The sequence below is a fragment of the Crinia signifera genome, chromosome 2, assembly GCF_055691185.1.
Source record: "Crinia signifera chromosome 2, ASM5569118v1, whole genome shotgun sequence".
Classification (NCBI taxonomy): Eukaryota; Metazoa; Chordata; class Amphibia; order Anura; family Myobatrachidae; genus Crinia; species Crinia signifera.
Genome location: NC_139218.1, coordinates 351,905,327 through 351,920,431, shown reverse-complemented (window position 1 = coordinate 351,920,431; position 15,105 = coordinate 351,905,327). Strand labels below are relative to the sequence as shown.

Below are 15,105 nucleotides of genomic sequence, written 5' to 3'. Positions count from 1 at the left end.
CAAGAGAGAGAAGGGAAAAAATGTAATAAGATTTTATCTGCATTCTTTGATTATCCTTGGGGTCACAAACTCTGAACACACAACATCCGTCAGGAACACACTACTATACTATTTAGAATTGATTAGGACTAGGGGTTTAATTTACTTCCATTAAAATAATACATTTTAGTACCTGCAGGACATCCTTGTTGACCATTCAGTTTCATATAACCAGGACAGCATTCATACAGAACAGTCCTGTTTAGAGCAAAAAATAATTAGTTATACAATGTAGAATAAATACAATAAACGCACAACAATATTTCAGTGTTCACTAATAATAACAAAAATGTTTGGTATTGCTAAATATACAGTAGCTGTTCTACAAAGTAACATTTTTAATTTCACTTTTGCTGCCAAAATGTTGAACAAGGTGCTGTCTAGTCCCTACTGGTGACTTTAGCATTAGATTAGAGGGAATATTCAAACATTTAGGGCGGGATTCTCTAATAACCCCGGCTGCACATTGCCGGCATTCACATTTTTAATAATCGCATATGCAGTAACATATGCGATTATTAACACAAAAGCGTTGGCCGGCAATGTGCAGCGGGTCCCCACTCCCTTACCCGACTGTGAGTGCTCCGCAGCTTCCTCCTCCCTGCACCCAAAAGCGGTGCAGGGAGGAGGAGGTCACTGGTCCGAGAAGCACAGCAGGAGGCTGCCCGGACACAGGTGATGAGGGGGGGGGGCATAGACATGTGCCAGGTATATTGTAGCATTGTGGAGGATTTTCAGATCCTTTTTGTTGCATAACGTTTTGCTTCTTTTAGTTACTAGGTGCCCCCCATTTGTATTAATGTTGCTGTCCCATCTGGTGGCAACATCTTTGCTTATGCCGTGGCATGGCATGTATACTGTGAAAAAGGGGCCCAGGCCTTTTTGAGGAGGGTCTGTGATGTTAGCAATGATGACTTCCACCTCGTCTCAGTCACAGATTGGGGGAAGCCTTAAGAGCTACTCACATTTGCACAGATGGTAAAAACTGTTTGATGGTTCGGGGATTGCATGTGGATTGTAAGTAGTGATCCATTTGCAATTCTTTTACAAGTTAGCAATGGGATTTTCTCTATCTGACTGGGCAGGGTGCCGGATAGCCTACCAACAGTCGGGATTCCAATGTTCAGTAGACTGACATCAGAATCCCAACTGTTAAAAGCCCGACAGTCAGGATCCCGACTTTCAGGGGCTGTTTTCCCTTGTTGGGGTCATAAGGGGCTTCATAGAACTTGCTTGTAATATATCCCTTCAACGATATTCCTTATTTTAATACATGATGTTAAATAGCTCAGACACTAGCCGTACTCAGCAAAATCAAGATTAAAGAGACCATTATCCAAATCCAGCCAGTGTTTTTAGAACAGCCTGGAGTATATTACACCAGTCTACCTTACTGCGAGAAATTCTACATGGCAGGCAGTTTTGTTTTCTCTTTATGTGACCTGGTGTCCCCCCACTTTCACCTCTCCCATGGGTTTTGTGAGCCAAGTTTTTACTCACAGCATAATGGGCAGAACGGGACATTACAGAGGACTCATATTCCAGGCACAGTACAAATATTGTGCAGCATGAACTGTAGACTTTGATATGTAGAAAGATATAAGTGGTGGAGATTGGATAACACTAAAGGTGCATACACATGGTGAGATTTTAGCTATGTACGATTTTGCAATCTCCCTTGAACTCCCTAGCCCAGAACTATAAAATATTGACTATATTTACTTGAGATTTTGACTATGGCCGAATTTACTATACTAGAACATTAGATTGATACATCATTTATAAACGTGTACTGTAGGTCTGAAATGACAAATCTTTAACCAATTACATGATGCAATGGAACAAGTGGATGTTCAATTGAACATTTTTATAGGGTATTAAATTCTGGCCCAGGTGCAAAAATATCATTTGGGTCCCGCTCATCCACTCATCCCCAAGTTCACAATATACCACACAACAGTGGGTGGCAGCAGTGGGCTCCTTAGTTCTCAGGGGCCCCGGTGCAATGCACTTGCTGCACCATTGGTAGTTCCGCCTCTACCAATAGGATATATCTTCATCCTAACTGCTTCAGAGGATAGGAGCTTCATGGATTCTAAGGGGTACAGCACCATCACCATTACATCATTGGGCTGATGTCAACAGAATTGAATTGGATAATATGCAAGCTCCCCAATAGCTATAACATGCACAAATGTATACGGTGGTGGGCTTATTCACGAATGCATATGTGCACATGGCCCTTAGATTGGATTAGCAATGCAGAATGATGATCTGGAACAGCTGCTTCTTTTAGACTTAAGAAGCTGTGTGCTGAAGGCGATCATACCTGAGACACGTGCTTACATGTAGACAGCCCTGAAGATATTGTACCGCCTATGGGTAAGCCAGTAACATTCTCAGTATTAGATCAGTAGGGCATGAAAACTTGGGAGTAGAGTTTAGTAAAAGTCGAAATGTCAGTTTTTTTAAAAAAATGTATCTAATTATTGATACTTGTTACGGTTGATAGAGCTACAGTGTCCAGAAAGACAATCAAAAGGTCAATATGCAATCATTCGACAAGGTCAAAAATTTTACATGAAATTCTGCAATAGGTTGACATGGTCAAAATGTTGACATGGAATAGGAAGGCACAATTTTTTTTGTTTTTGGTACTTTTTCATACCACGTGGACTAAATTAGGAACGGCAAAGTGTGCTGAACAAAGCAAATCACCAGCACCAAAGCATGGTGAGCAAAGCGAGGGTACGCATTACACTAATTGGTGGTTCATGTCGACATTGACACCAAAAATGTGAAAAACTCATGTTTTTATATCAATTTTGTGACCATGTCGACCTTTTTATGTCAAACTTTTTCATGTTGACCCCATCAACCTATTGCATGTCAAACTTTTGGTGTTGACCAATTAACTGTCAAGGCACTATCTAATAATCCACAACTAAGTGGTACAGTAGGTGTGGCTACAGTGGTGGTAATGTGTGGGGGTAATACCAGTACACAGTACTATCAGTCTATTTAACAAGTCTTGACGGCATCACAGACGGTGTAATGGTTAGCATTACTGTCTCACAGCGCTGAGGTCATGGGTTGGATTCCCATTGTGGCCCTAACTCTGCAGAGTTTGTATATTCTCCCCGTACTTGCGTGGGTTTCCTCAGGGTACTTCGGTTTCCTCCCACAATCCAAAAATATACTGGTAGGTTAATTGGCTTCCAAAAAATTAATCCTAGAATGTCTGTGTGTGCGTGTACATGTGGTAGGGAATATAGATTGTAAGCTCCACTGGGGCAAAAACTGATGTGAATGTTCAACTATACTCTGTAAAGCGCTGCGGAATATGTTTGCACTATATAAGAAACCGGTAATAAATAAATAAACAACTATTGTACATAACAGGCATCAAAACACACCTGGACAACGGCAGTGTGCATTTCTCTAGAGGCAAAACATAATGTAGTTGGAGGACAGAAATGAACCACAACCACCTCAAATGCAAAAGTCATAAACGCAAAAGCTCTTCCAACTAAACCATGGATAGATTTCAGCAAACATAAACATGTAATGTAAGTGAAGCAGATTTCAATGTTTTATTCATACCTCCCAACCGTCCCTCTTTTGCGGGAACGTGCCGGTTTTCGGGGACGTTCCCGTGTCCCATGAGGGGGGGGGGGGGGGGTCAGTTGAAAGTCCCCCCAGCCTGAAGAGAATAGACATGCATTGCCCTCAGCATCTATTCTGCACTGCTGAGGGATGGAAAATCACTGTGCAAGACCACGCCCCCTTTCCGGGCACACGAAAATGATGGACATAGGTTATAAATCTTACATTCAGTGAAATAATTAGACTCTCCAACAGTTGTTATACCAACTGCTTTAAAAAAGTATTCTGCATCATTGCGTCAAATAAATACAGAGTTACTGTATATGTGGCCAAATCTTTGCAATGCCTGTCTTATAAGCCCCTTGTATGGAGGCTAGCCAGTCATAGGACTACCTATTCTGACCTCATTTCTGGGTATTATTAGGCCTGCTGTTCTTAAATGACAGCTCATGGGTTGCTAAGTGTATGTTTTATCATATAACACAGTGACCTGATGTTATGTGTCCACTTACAAATGGGCTTCCATGCCTGGCACTTGTACTGTAATGTATTGTTCTGTACACCACCCGTGGTACAGTAGGTTTCATTTGCTTCTTGTTACGGATGATTGTTATCATACTGACTGAATCTGATATCGATTCTATCAGCCCTTCACATCTGCTTTTATTTAAATTTGATATTGTCTGTTAATTTCGTAACACTATAGCCTGCTCTGGTACGTTACCCTGACTTGTACCGCTATAAGCTGCTCTGTTACGTTACCCTGACTTGTACCACTATAGCCTGCTCTGTTATGTTACACAGCTATAGCCTTCTCTTTTATGTTATACTGGCTTGTACCGCTATAGCCTGCTCTGGTACTTTATCCTGGTTTGTACTTTAGCGCCCGCCCCAAATTCAGAGGACAGTTGGTGATAGAAAAGTCAGTCCAGGCTGTGAGCATACAGGTCGTACAGGTCTAATCAGGCCCATTGTTCTCTTTGGGTGTGGTATAGGGGTCCCGACAGTCATTATGCTGACTTCGGGATCCCAACTGGCCGGACCCAGAAAGCATGGTGAGCACAACTAAGCCCCTTGCAGGCATGGTGGCTCGCTACGCGAGCCACCTTTTCTATTCTCCCTCTATGGTGGTCGTGGACCCCCACGAGGGAAAATAGCCGCCGGCCGCCGGGAACCCGGCTGTCGGTGTTTTGACAGTCGGGATTCCGACGTCGGGTGAATGCCTGTCGGGATCCCGACTGTTGGGACCCCGTCCGGCACCCGTTCTCTTTGACATTTAGCATGTTTTTGCCTATCCAAAAGAGATGAACAAAATTGTTGAAAACTGTCCATGAATTCTGGCTGTAAAATGTTACAAGCGAACCTCACATCAAAATGGAACGATCATCAATGTACCAGCCCTATTGATAGATGACTTTGTAATATCGAATTAACTGCATATGTTCCCATTCTTCTGCACGGCAAAGCAACAGAGAATCGCAAAGATTTTATTGTGGGAACTGTGCATGCTTCCTGTCTGTTCAGCTGCCCGGCCATTTTCTCAATAGATTTTACTAACAATCTCCATACCCTAGCCAGAGCCCCGGGGGATGCTCCATGCAAGGTTATCCAAACAAATCATCTTATCTTGGCTTAATGTAATCCCCTGTTGGAAGCAATTAATTACACTAAAGCTTGGCTAACTGAGAAATGTGGTGCAGACAATAAGCAGAGATGTTTTACATAAAATAAAAAAACAGAAAAGACACATAACGCCCAGAGACATACATTTTATCTGAATACATGATATTCATGAAAACTGCAATGCACTCATACAGTACTTATGCCTACGCTCCTGAAGGTTCTTCTGGAGAACCGCAGACACACAGGACAGTAGGGCACCCTCTCACCCCCACAATGTCCTCATGAAATGGGCATGACAGGATCTGTGAAGTTGTAACCTGACTTTCTGGTTCACACATGTGCAGTGTAGTAGTCTACGACAGTGCAAATCTCATGTCACGGCTGAGCCACTCCATGCTGCACTGCAGGTGGGGCAGAAGTAACATGTGCAGAGAGAGCTACATTTGGGCGGGCTGCCCGCTCCCTGTCTGTCTCCCTGTCTCAAGCTGCCTTGCTGATGGGTCACGTAAGCAAGTAAGCTGCTCGCGCGTCCCCGTCTGCCAGCCACACCCCATGCCAGCCTCCACCAATGCCCGCCACCGCTATGGATGTCACACTGGCAGGTTGGCTCCATCTGTAGCTTCTGAAAAGTACTGTCTCAGCAAAGGGCTCTGCTTCATGCGACATACAACACATGTGCCCCTATCATCCTGCGCATGCATCAGAGGAGTCAACTGGGAGGGATACGGAGAACCCATCTCCAAAAGAAAAGTGGTAGAGTTTCCCTAACCAGAAGGTCAGAAATTATGACCATTTATCAGACTCACACGGGTGAAATGTAATAGGGTGAGAGAGTCAAAAAGTGAGAGATTTGGTAGGAAATCTCAATTTATTTTTTTAAAGCGGCAATCATTTACACTAAATGATTGGCGATTAAAAAAAACTGGAGATAACAAATATAACAGAGATAACAGATATATCTACTGCAGTTCCTCCTTATTACAGCTAGGGGATATTTACCTTTTCTACAAAATAACTAAGGGAACTATGCACTTTAATAAGCTTACACATGCTTTGCGTGAGGAAGCTGTTACTGGAAGAAGCATGGCAAAAGCTTGGATCAGCATTATCTGACCAAGGACTGTTTTATAATTATACCATATGCGATCAATAGATAATAGCCAGTATCAATAAATTGCACTTTCAATCGGTGCCTCTGTCCAGTGGTCAGTGCTCTAGAAGACAGCCATTTTGATACTCATGTAAACTACATAAATGTATGAAACCACTTTCTGTCATCTGACTTCTAACCTGCTTTGAATGCTAACATTTACTCATTTACATAAGAAGAAGTCACATCATAACATCTAATCCAACAGTGGGAGAAGAGGTCATGGAGATGCAAAGAGGAACCACCCGACTCATTGGAAATGCATAAGTAACAATATGAAATAATAAAACATAACATGATGGGAAGCAGGACCGCTGAGAGGGGGGGGACTAATTACCCAGGCCCAGGCTTGCTGGAGGGGCCCTGGTCCGACCCCCTCCCCCTTCGTCCCTCCCTGGCGGCAGCACACACGTACAACATGAGGTGCGCATGTTGTAGGTGTGTGCTGCTGCTGCTGAAGGGGTGGGGAGACAATAACTCTCCCTCCCTCGACTTTAGAGGGTTTTTTCACTCTCCCCGTAATACACTGGGGCGTGGCCTAATTGCAGAGGCCACGCCACAATTTACCAGGGCCCGGCATATCTCTTGGCGGCCCTGACGGGAAGCTATGTACAGGGAAGTTTCTTGAGAATCAATGATTCTATGGTGTGTTATATCTGCTACTAGACAGTAACAGGTTTAGTTGATTAGATTACAACATTATGACATCATCTTCACTACATACATACACACATACATACATACATTTGCGAGATAATTAATGTCACTATAAAATGAAGCACACGTTATCATCCTCTCGCACATAATGAGACTACTACACAGACTACTTTAGAACTGTGGGAATTTGTGTTTGCAAAAACTCAAGATTCATGTCTGGAAAAACTCAAAGCTTCACAAGTGATCATGTTCTAGATTCCCATGTAAAAAATACAATAATTTAGTATAAATAATATTATTTAGAATCTCCTATTTCACCGAGTTGAAACTAAAACCCAATATACTTTGCAATTCTCTCCTAATGGCTATTTAAAACAAAATCCATTGCATCTTTCAACACACAGCACATCATCTATATACCACTGCTCTGCAAATCAGTAGTGAGGGAGAGAAGGTCTTTAAACTGCCCCCCACACATAGGGATACTGCAACCCACAGGTGGGACGGTCCCAGAAAAACTGGACTGTCCTACCAAAATCGGAACAGTTGGGAGGTAGGAAATACTAGTCTTCTAATAAACTGGAATTCCCTGCTAGAAAGATTGATTCATTCAGTTCTTGTCAAATGTCAGCTAGAATCCCATACCTCCCAACTTCTTGGCTGCTGGAATAGGGACACTCGTGCGGCAAAGCCGCGCACGCGCCCGGAAAGGGGGCGGGACCTATGCAAATGAGTGTGCAGCTTATGCAAATTAGCCACAACCCCATATTTGGCCGCGAATAGACGCTGGGGGGGGGCGCTCCCAACTGCCACCCCCGCAGTGGGACAATGCCGGCCGTGGGTGGGACAGCGGGACAGGACCCGAAAATCGGGACTGTCCTGCTGAAATCGTGACACTTGGGAGGTATGGAATCCCACAATTAGTAGTAATCACTCTCACTTCATCAAGACTATAACAAATTCTCTGAGACTGAGCTGGGTGTGTGCCATAAAACAATGACATTGTTCCCTTGTACGGCGCTGCGAAACACTTGTGGCGCCTTATAAATAAAATTATAATAATAATAATAATCATTACTCTCCACCCATCATAGTGGAAACACAGGGAACAAAAATAAGGAGAATGTGTGCTACAAGAAAATGGCTACTGCTTTCCAACACATTGATGGCTATTGTACATGAGTGGTTGTGTGCCCAAGAATAGCTGTGTGCCCCAGAAAGTTTGCTGAATAGCATTATCCAGATGGAAACAGGAGAGTTAAAGGAGGTCATTAAAAGTGGTAAAGATCATATTTTTTAATGCACCTTTAGGTCTGTGATATGCGATTAATCACATACAGTACATGCATACAACTATTGCATACTTCCCAACTGTCACGATTTCCGCGGGAACGTCACGATATTCGGGGACGTTCCCGCGTCCCGCCCGGGGCCGCCATTGTCCCGCGGTGGGGGGGACAGTTGGGAGCCCCCCAGCTTGCCGAGAATAGACGCTGTGCGCATGCGCACAGCATCTATTCAGCGCCGACGAGCGGCGAAAACGGGGGGCGTGGCCGGAGTTCGCGTCACCCCGTGAGGCCACGCCCCCTTTTCTCAAGACCACGCCCCCTTTTCGGGAACGTCCCGACCTCCCAACTTCAAAAGTTGGGAGGTATGCTATTGGTTGGGCTACAAACAATGATTACAGACGTAAATAAACCTATAAAATATAATTATATATTTTTTCATTGTATTGCATCACATCGCATCGCATTGCATGCAATATAGTGGCATACAATTCATGCAATGCGATTTTTCATTGTAAAGACCCAATTTTTTATTGTATAGTCACCCATGGGTGATTTCATACCCCCACTATCCAAGTACGCACGGAGGTGATTTTATATAGTGTGGCGAGCGCAGTGAGCCACCGAGCCCGGATCGTGGCGAGTGCAGCGAGCCCCGCGAGGGGACGCAGAATACATGTAAAGTAATCCACGTCCCCTTGCGGGGCTCGCTGCGCTCGCCACGCTTCGGGCTCGGTGGCTCGCTGCGCTCGCCACACTATATAAAATCAACTCCATGCGTAGTTGGATAGTGGGGGTATGAAATCACCAATGGGTAACTATACAATTAAAAATCTGGTCTTTACAATGAAAAATCGCATCGCATGCCTTAAGTAGTGGCATGCAATGAAAAAATCGGGCGCCCAGATAATACACAAGTACCATTTTTTTAATGGTAAAACTCGCTGTTCTGCATTTTCTCAAACTTCAAAAGCACTTTCCTTAGAAAAAAAAACAAAGTTAATCAGAGCACACTACCATATTTTCCATGGACGTTCATCCCCCATAAATCTCTGAAATTTGAAAGCAGATAATGCAGTAGCAGAATTTATTTACTTCCCTTACTATGTTTTTTAAGTATTATTAATTTAGAAAACATTCATAGCCAAGTATCTGCTCTCATTGCAAGACAAAGGTTTAATAACATTAATATCAAAACGTAACTAGCATCCCAAAAGGCTGATTTTGTGTTGTCGCCAGATGAATTCTGTTTTAATTCGATTTGATTTGATATGGCTTTGAAATCAAAGAAAATACTCAGCCAAAACAAACAGACAAATGATAGAGAAGAAAGGGATACAATTGGGAGCACCTTTGTAATGATGTAATAAATATTTAGAATCCAGAGAAGGATGCTTGTAATTAAAAATCCCACCCATGCAATCCGTAATGCCGCAATATAATCTCTCTCACCAGGTTAGATACACAAATCATTTACCATACCACGAGAATACTAACAGTATTTTCCAGAATTAGGATCCAGAACAATGATCATTTGGTATTTGGATCATAGGTCAACGGTGAAAAGGTTGACACCGTATGGTCAACATACATATAATTGACATGGTCAAAAGGTCGACAGGGTCAAATTGTCGACATGATAATGTTTGACACAACATATGGCAACACACATTTTTTTTAATGATTTGCAATTTTTAAACTTTTTAATACTTTACCATCCACGTAAACTATGACTAGGAACGGTACTCTGTGCCGATGCGTTATGCTAATTGGGTTATCATGTGTTGAGACCTACAATTTGATGCTCAAAAAAACATAAAAAAACTTGTGTCAATCTTTTCATGTGTCAATCATCTGCATATCAACCTTTTGAGGTTGAACCATACCCCATATAGGGGGTCCCCTACAGTTGGAAGCAATTTACACCAATAACACATGTGAATATTGTCAATGCAACATACACCATTGACATAATATCCAGAGAAAAATACATTGTGGTTCTGTATAGTATCTAAATTGCCTGTTTACTGTAGTTTATTGAAGACTTACCTAGCCTCCTGGAACAGGAGGAAGGGTCCCCCCCCCCCCCCGAGCTGGTTAGTATTGTTTATGAGATGTGCACCAGGTGAGAGGCAGCCACATTAGAGATACGAATGATAAGAGGTGTATAGGCCACTTATTCCTCTGTACATGGGGTGTAAGGAGAAGCACTTACTGGACTTGTGCCATACCAGACAGTACCTTTGCTCCCCATTGTGTCTCACTAAGCATAGATAGGCACAACTGGAGAATAAACCTCAGGCTTTGACCTACTGACTTTGGCATTCTATGGAACCAGGGTGCGTCCAACTATGCATGACCCACCATACTCTATACCTATATACTAGGTTTCCTAAATATTCAGAAACTAAGCTGTTTATGGGGTTCTTTTTTTGCAATGAAATTAAATGTTAGAGGTGAACATATGGTACCAGTTGCGGGGCCGGATTAAGGGGGGGGAAGGCGCAGGGGGTCAGTACCCCTGGGCCCTCCTCTATCTAGAGCCCACTGTGGTCAGCATGTATTTTGTTTTATTATTTTAATTTTAGTGCTGCAGCTTCACCTTTCTACCAATGTGACAATGGTTAATGGTGCTGAGTATCGGGAGCCAAGACTGCACAAGTGATCAGTGCATTACTGGGAGTTGACCCATGAGACTTTGCACAAGAGGCCAGAGGCTGAGAAGCTTGTGTTGAGCTCTGATTGATAGAGATCATCACATGCTTCTCAGGCCCATGGAAGACAGCAGCAGCAGCAGTGGCAGCCTCATCATGGGAGGGTTTTTAATCAGAGGCAGCACTGAGCCTGTGAGGTCTCCAACAGTGTAATTCACAGAGGAACAAACACATGCTTTTCATAGATATATATTTATCCCCCACCCTGCAGTTACCCATTGACCAAGTTTATACTGCCTTTACTTTGTGTTTTGACAGTGTAATATTCTCCCATGCAGTTTGCAGCCAGTAATGACAAGTGGAAAGGGGCCCGGGGCCCGACCGAAAGCTTAATCCGCTCCTGACCAGTTGTAATCTTCATGGCCAAATATAGCTATGAAAGGGTCAGAGTAGATGTTCCAAGTAGTTTCTATATTTCAATATGTTAAGCCCTTATATGCGGATAATGGTAATAGTATTAAACAAAACAGGATCTAAAACTGCTGCATTATGAATATTATTGGCATGTATACTTATAAACAGTCATTCTATTCTTAGACATATATCATGCATCATTATGAGTTGATTGCTCGTGACCTCCCTTCCTTCCTTTCTTTAACCTAAATATAATATTCAATCTGGAATTCTATCTGCAATTTCCTCTACTGTAAAATCAGAAGGAAGTCATGGTTTGGATTATGTCTGCTATATCTGAAGAGTTTGGCTGACCCAAGTCAAGTAACTGTAATATAACAACATGTACATACTGTACTGTATAGACATTGCTTCCTGTAACAATGGGCCGATTCAGACTCGCTCATAGTGGGCCAAATTTGGCCCAGTCCCCAATGTATGCAATGCATACAAATGTGCGTATGTGCGAACTCCAGTAGCGAATGGAGTTTTGTACTCGCCGGGCCTTTCCCTCCAGGAGGGGCGGGAAGGGGGAAGGCAGGGGGTGGAAGCAGGGGAACGCCCATAAAAACCCCATGCATACCACTGCAGATTTCCCCTCCTTTAGGCCGTATGCAAGGGGATGTGCTAGCGTACACATCCCCTTGTATGCTAGTGAGGGGATTGGATCGGTGTGGGGGGGGGGGTGTTCGGTGGGGCGGCGGGCGTTGTTCACCTTTTCACAACACTACGAACATACGCAGCCTAGCGATCATGTCTGAATCAGGCCCAATGTGTCCTGCCCTAAGATGAACGTGACCAAGCACTAAGATGTTCCCATATCAACTGGTTTTAGCCTTAGGTGATTCCCTCAACCTGTAGTTAGAGAATAATCACCACATCCAACTCCAAATGACTGATTCCAGGAGGTCTCTGGAAATAACTACAGACATAGTGGACTACAATTACATTCTATTGAAAGGTGGATTCTGCAAGGTGACCTAATACTTATATGTAAATGATGTAAAGTCCTATAACAAGGAATTGTATCTACATCCAACCACTCACTATTTAAATTAATGTAAAAAATAAACAAATATGGATACTGTCCCTTTAAAAACATTGGTTGTGTCTCTCTGTATAATTGTCACCGGTATGAATTACACTGCCACAAAACCTGCAATAGAGGTGAAGTCTCAGCATTTAGTCTAGATTATTTATTGGGATTTATGACTACCTCATCCCCCAGAAATGGTTTGAATAGACATTTGAGATGTGCAGCAACATGCATAGATATAAATTTGTTGAAGCTTGCTTTTCTTATTTCCCCAGGGAAGTTACTGTATATTTATTTATTAACAGTTTCTTATATAGCACACATACATTCCGCAGCGCTTTACAGAGAATATTTGACCATTCACATCAGTCACTGCCCCAGTGGATCTTACAATCTACATTCCCTACCACATGTACACGCACACACAGACATTCTAGGGATAATTTTTGTTAGGCAACAAATAACCTACCTGTATATTTTTGGAATGTGGGAGGAAATAGGTATAGTTACTTATCAATTTAGCAAGAACTAGTAACTTAATGACTCACTGCACTATCACTTTAGTTCCGTAGGTATCTGTGGTCATTGCCTCTACTAAAAAGAATGGATATACTAATAGCTGGTTGAGGGAAAGCTGGGCCTTTTGGTTCTACTAATGGAATAAAATCAAATAAAATATGTCACATTCACTGACCTCTAATTAGATTGATGGAAGATGAACGGTCCATAGATGCAGGAACCAGCTCTGATGTTGATCTCTTATGCTAAACTCAAGCTTTGTAAAGCGCAACGGAATATGCTGCGCTATATAAGAAACTGTTAATAAATAATAAATATGGTCGAACACATTTAAACTGGCTAAGACCTAACCATGTAAAAATGTCTAATTTCACAGAAGGATCCATCCAAGTTCCATTCAAAATCGAAATCCAATGGACATGCACAAAAATGTGTAATTCAGCTACGCCAGACACATTATTTTTTTTATTTGTGTCCATTGTACAAGATCTGCCTGACACAGAATCAAGCCCTATATTGCCAACCTTATTTACCAGTGTAAACGCTGAACCTCGAAGAATAACATACATTTTTCACTAACACAATAACTTTGCTACAATAGTTTATTTTAGAAATGTGTAAACTTTGAACGTGAACTACGATCCGTGAACACAAGCTGCAGGCCTCAGATTGTTCCTAGCGCCAGGTTCAGACATGTTAACAAGGTTGCAATTTCTGCAACCATGCTGCACTGCAGGCGGGGCAGATGTAACATTTTCAGAGGGAGTTAGATTTGGGTGAGGTGTAATCAAACTGAAATCTAAATTGCTATGTAAGAATAAAGCAGCCAGTATTTACCCTGCACAGAATCAATCTAACACCCCCCCCCCCCCCCCCAAATCTAACTCTCTCTGCTTTGTGACATCTGCCTTTGCTTTTATCTTACAATTCAGTTACTGATGTTACTCTGATGCAATATGTTAGTTTTACATTGCATTTTCATACAACATGAGGTTATGCTATGCTAGGTCAACATTCATTAGGTCGACACCCTATGGTTGACAATCAGTAGGTCGACACCACTGAATGTTCAACATACTCATGGTTGACAGGGTCAAAAGGTCAACACAAACTTTAGGTCGACCATGGAATGGTCAACAGTCAAAAAGTTGACACAAGTTTTTCACTTTTTTTGTTCCAAAAGTCGACCCAGTCGACATGAACACTAAAAATTTGCACTGCGTCCACTCATATGGCTCCCTATGGTTCAGGCATGAAGCCTTGCTATGCTCAGCACACTATCGTATTCTCCCGCCACACTGTAATGGATGGTAGGGCATGAAATACCACCTGTCGGCACTTGTCGGACCCATAAAAATTTGAGTCAACCTTTTCTCTGTCAACCATCCCATGGTTGACCTAAAGCATGTGTCGACATTTAGACCCTGTCGACCATGAATATGTAAAACATTCATACTGACTGTCGACCATAGTGTGCCGACCTAATGAATGTCAAGCTAGACATGGTCGACCTAGGGGTCCGGATACAACAACATTCAATATGCTTACTACCACCAGTAACATGTGCTTTCTATTTCACAATTAAATCGTGTAAATTACTTTTTATATAATGTTTGCGTTACAAAGCCATTACATATGTTCTGTATGTTGACATTACTTGTGATGCAGAAGTTATTCAATGAATAAATATTATAGAATTAATAAGTATTTAATAGTGTGAAACTAAAAGCCAGTCTCTTACACTACATATTACTTTTCGGTGTTGTTCTATCTCGGAATTCCCCTATGAATTATTTTTTTCCCCCAGAAAGGTAAATGTGCTAACAATATCTGGATTTGGAAGTTGGATTTGTTGGAGCATGTGATTTTAATGGCAAACAGATGGCGTTTTCTTTAGAACGCGCTCAAATCTTGATTTCATGGTAAGGATTTTCCTTTCCTCTGGGATATTTTACAGCAGAAACTCAAGTAGATTTGCAGTCCCACATATTTTCCCGGCAGGGGTCAAGTTCCAATACTCAAGGTAATAGAAGATTTATTATTCAAGACTTGTGGTAAATTCAGCCACATTTTAATTACATT

At 42.3% G+C, this 15,105-nt stretch overlaps 1 protein-coding gene across 3 annotated transcripts in view; it reads right to left on the bottom strand.

The window, feature by feature from the left end:
- Positions 1–15,105, bottom strand: part of POSTN (periostin) — a 61,674-nt gene that overhangs the window by 39,496 nt on the left and 7,073 nt on the right. For all 3 annotated transcript variants that reach the window (XM_083169763.1, XM_083169764.1, XM_083169766.1), the window contains exon 3: positions 173–237. In XM_083169763.1, the coding sequence (XP_083025889.1) occupies positions 173–237 (65 nt within the window). The remainder of the gene's footprint in view (positions 1–172; positions 238–15,105) is intronic.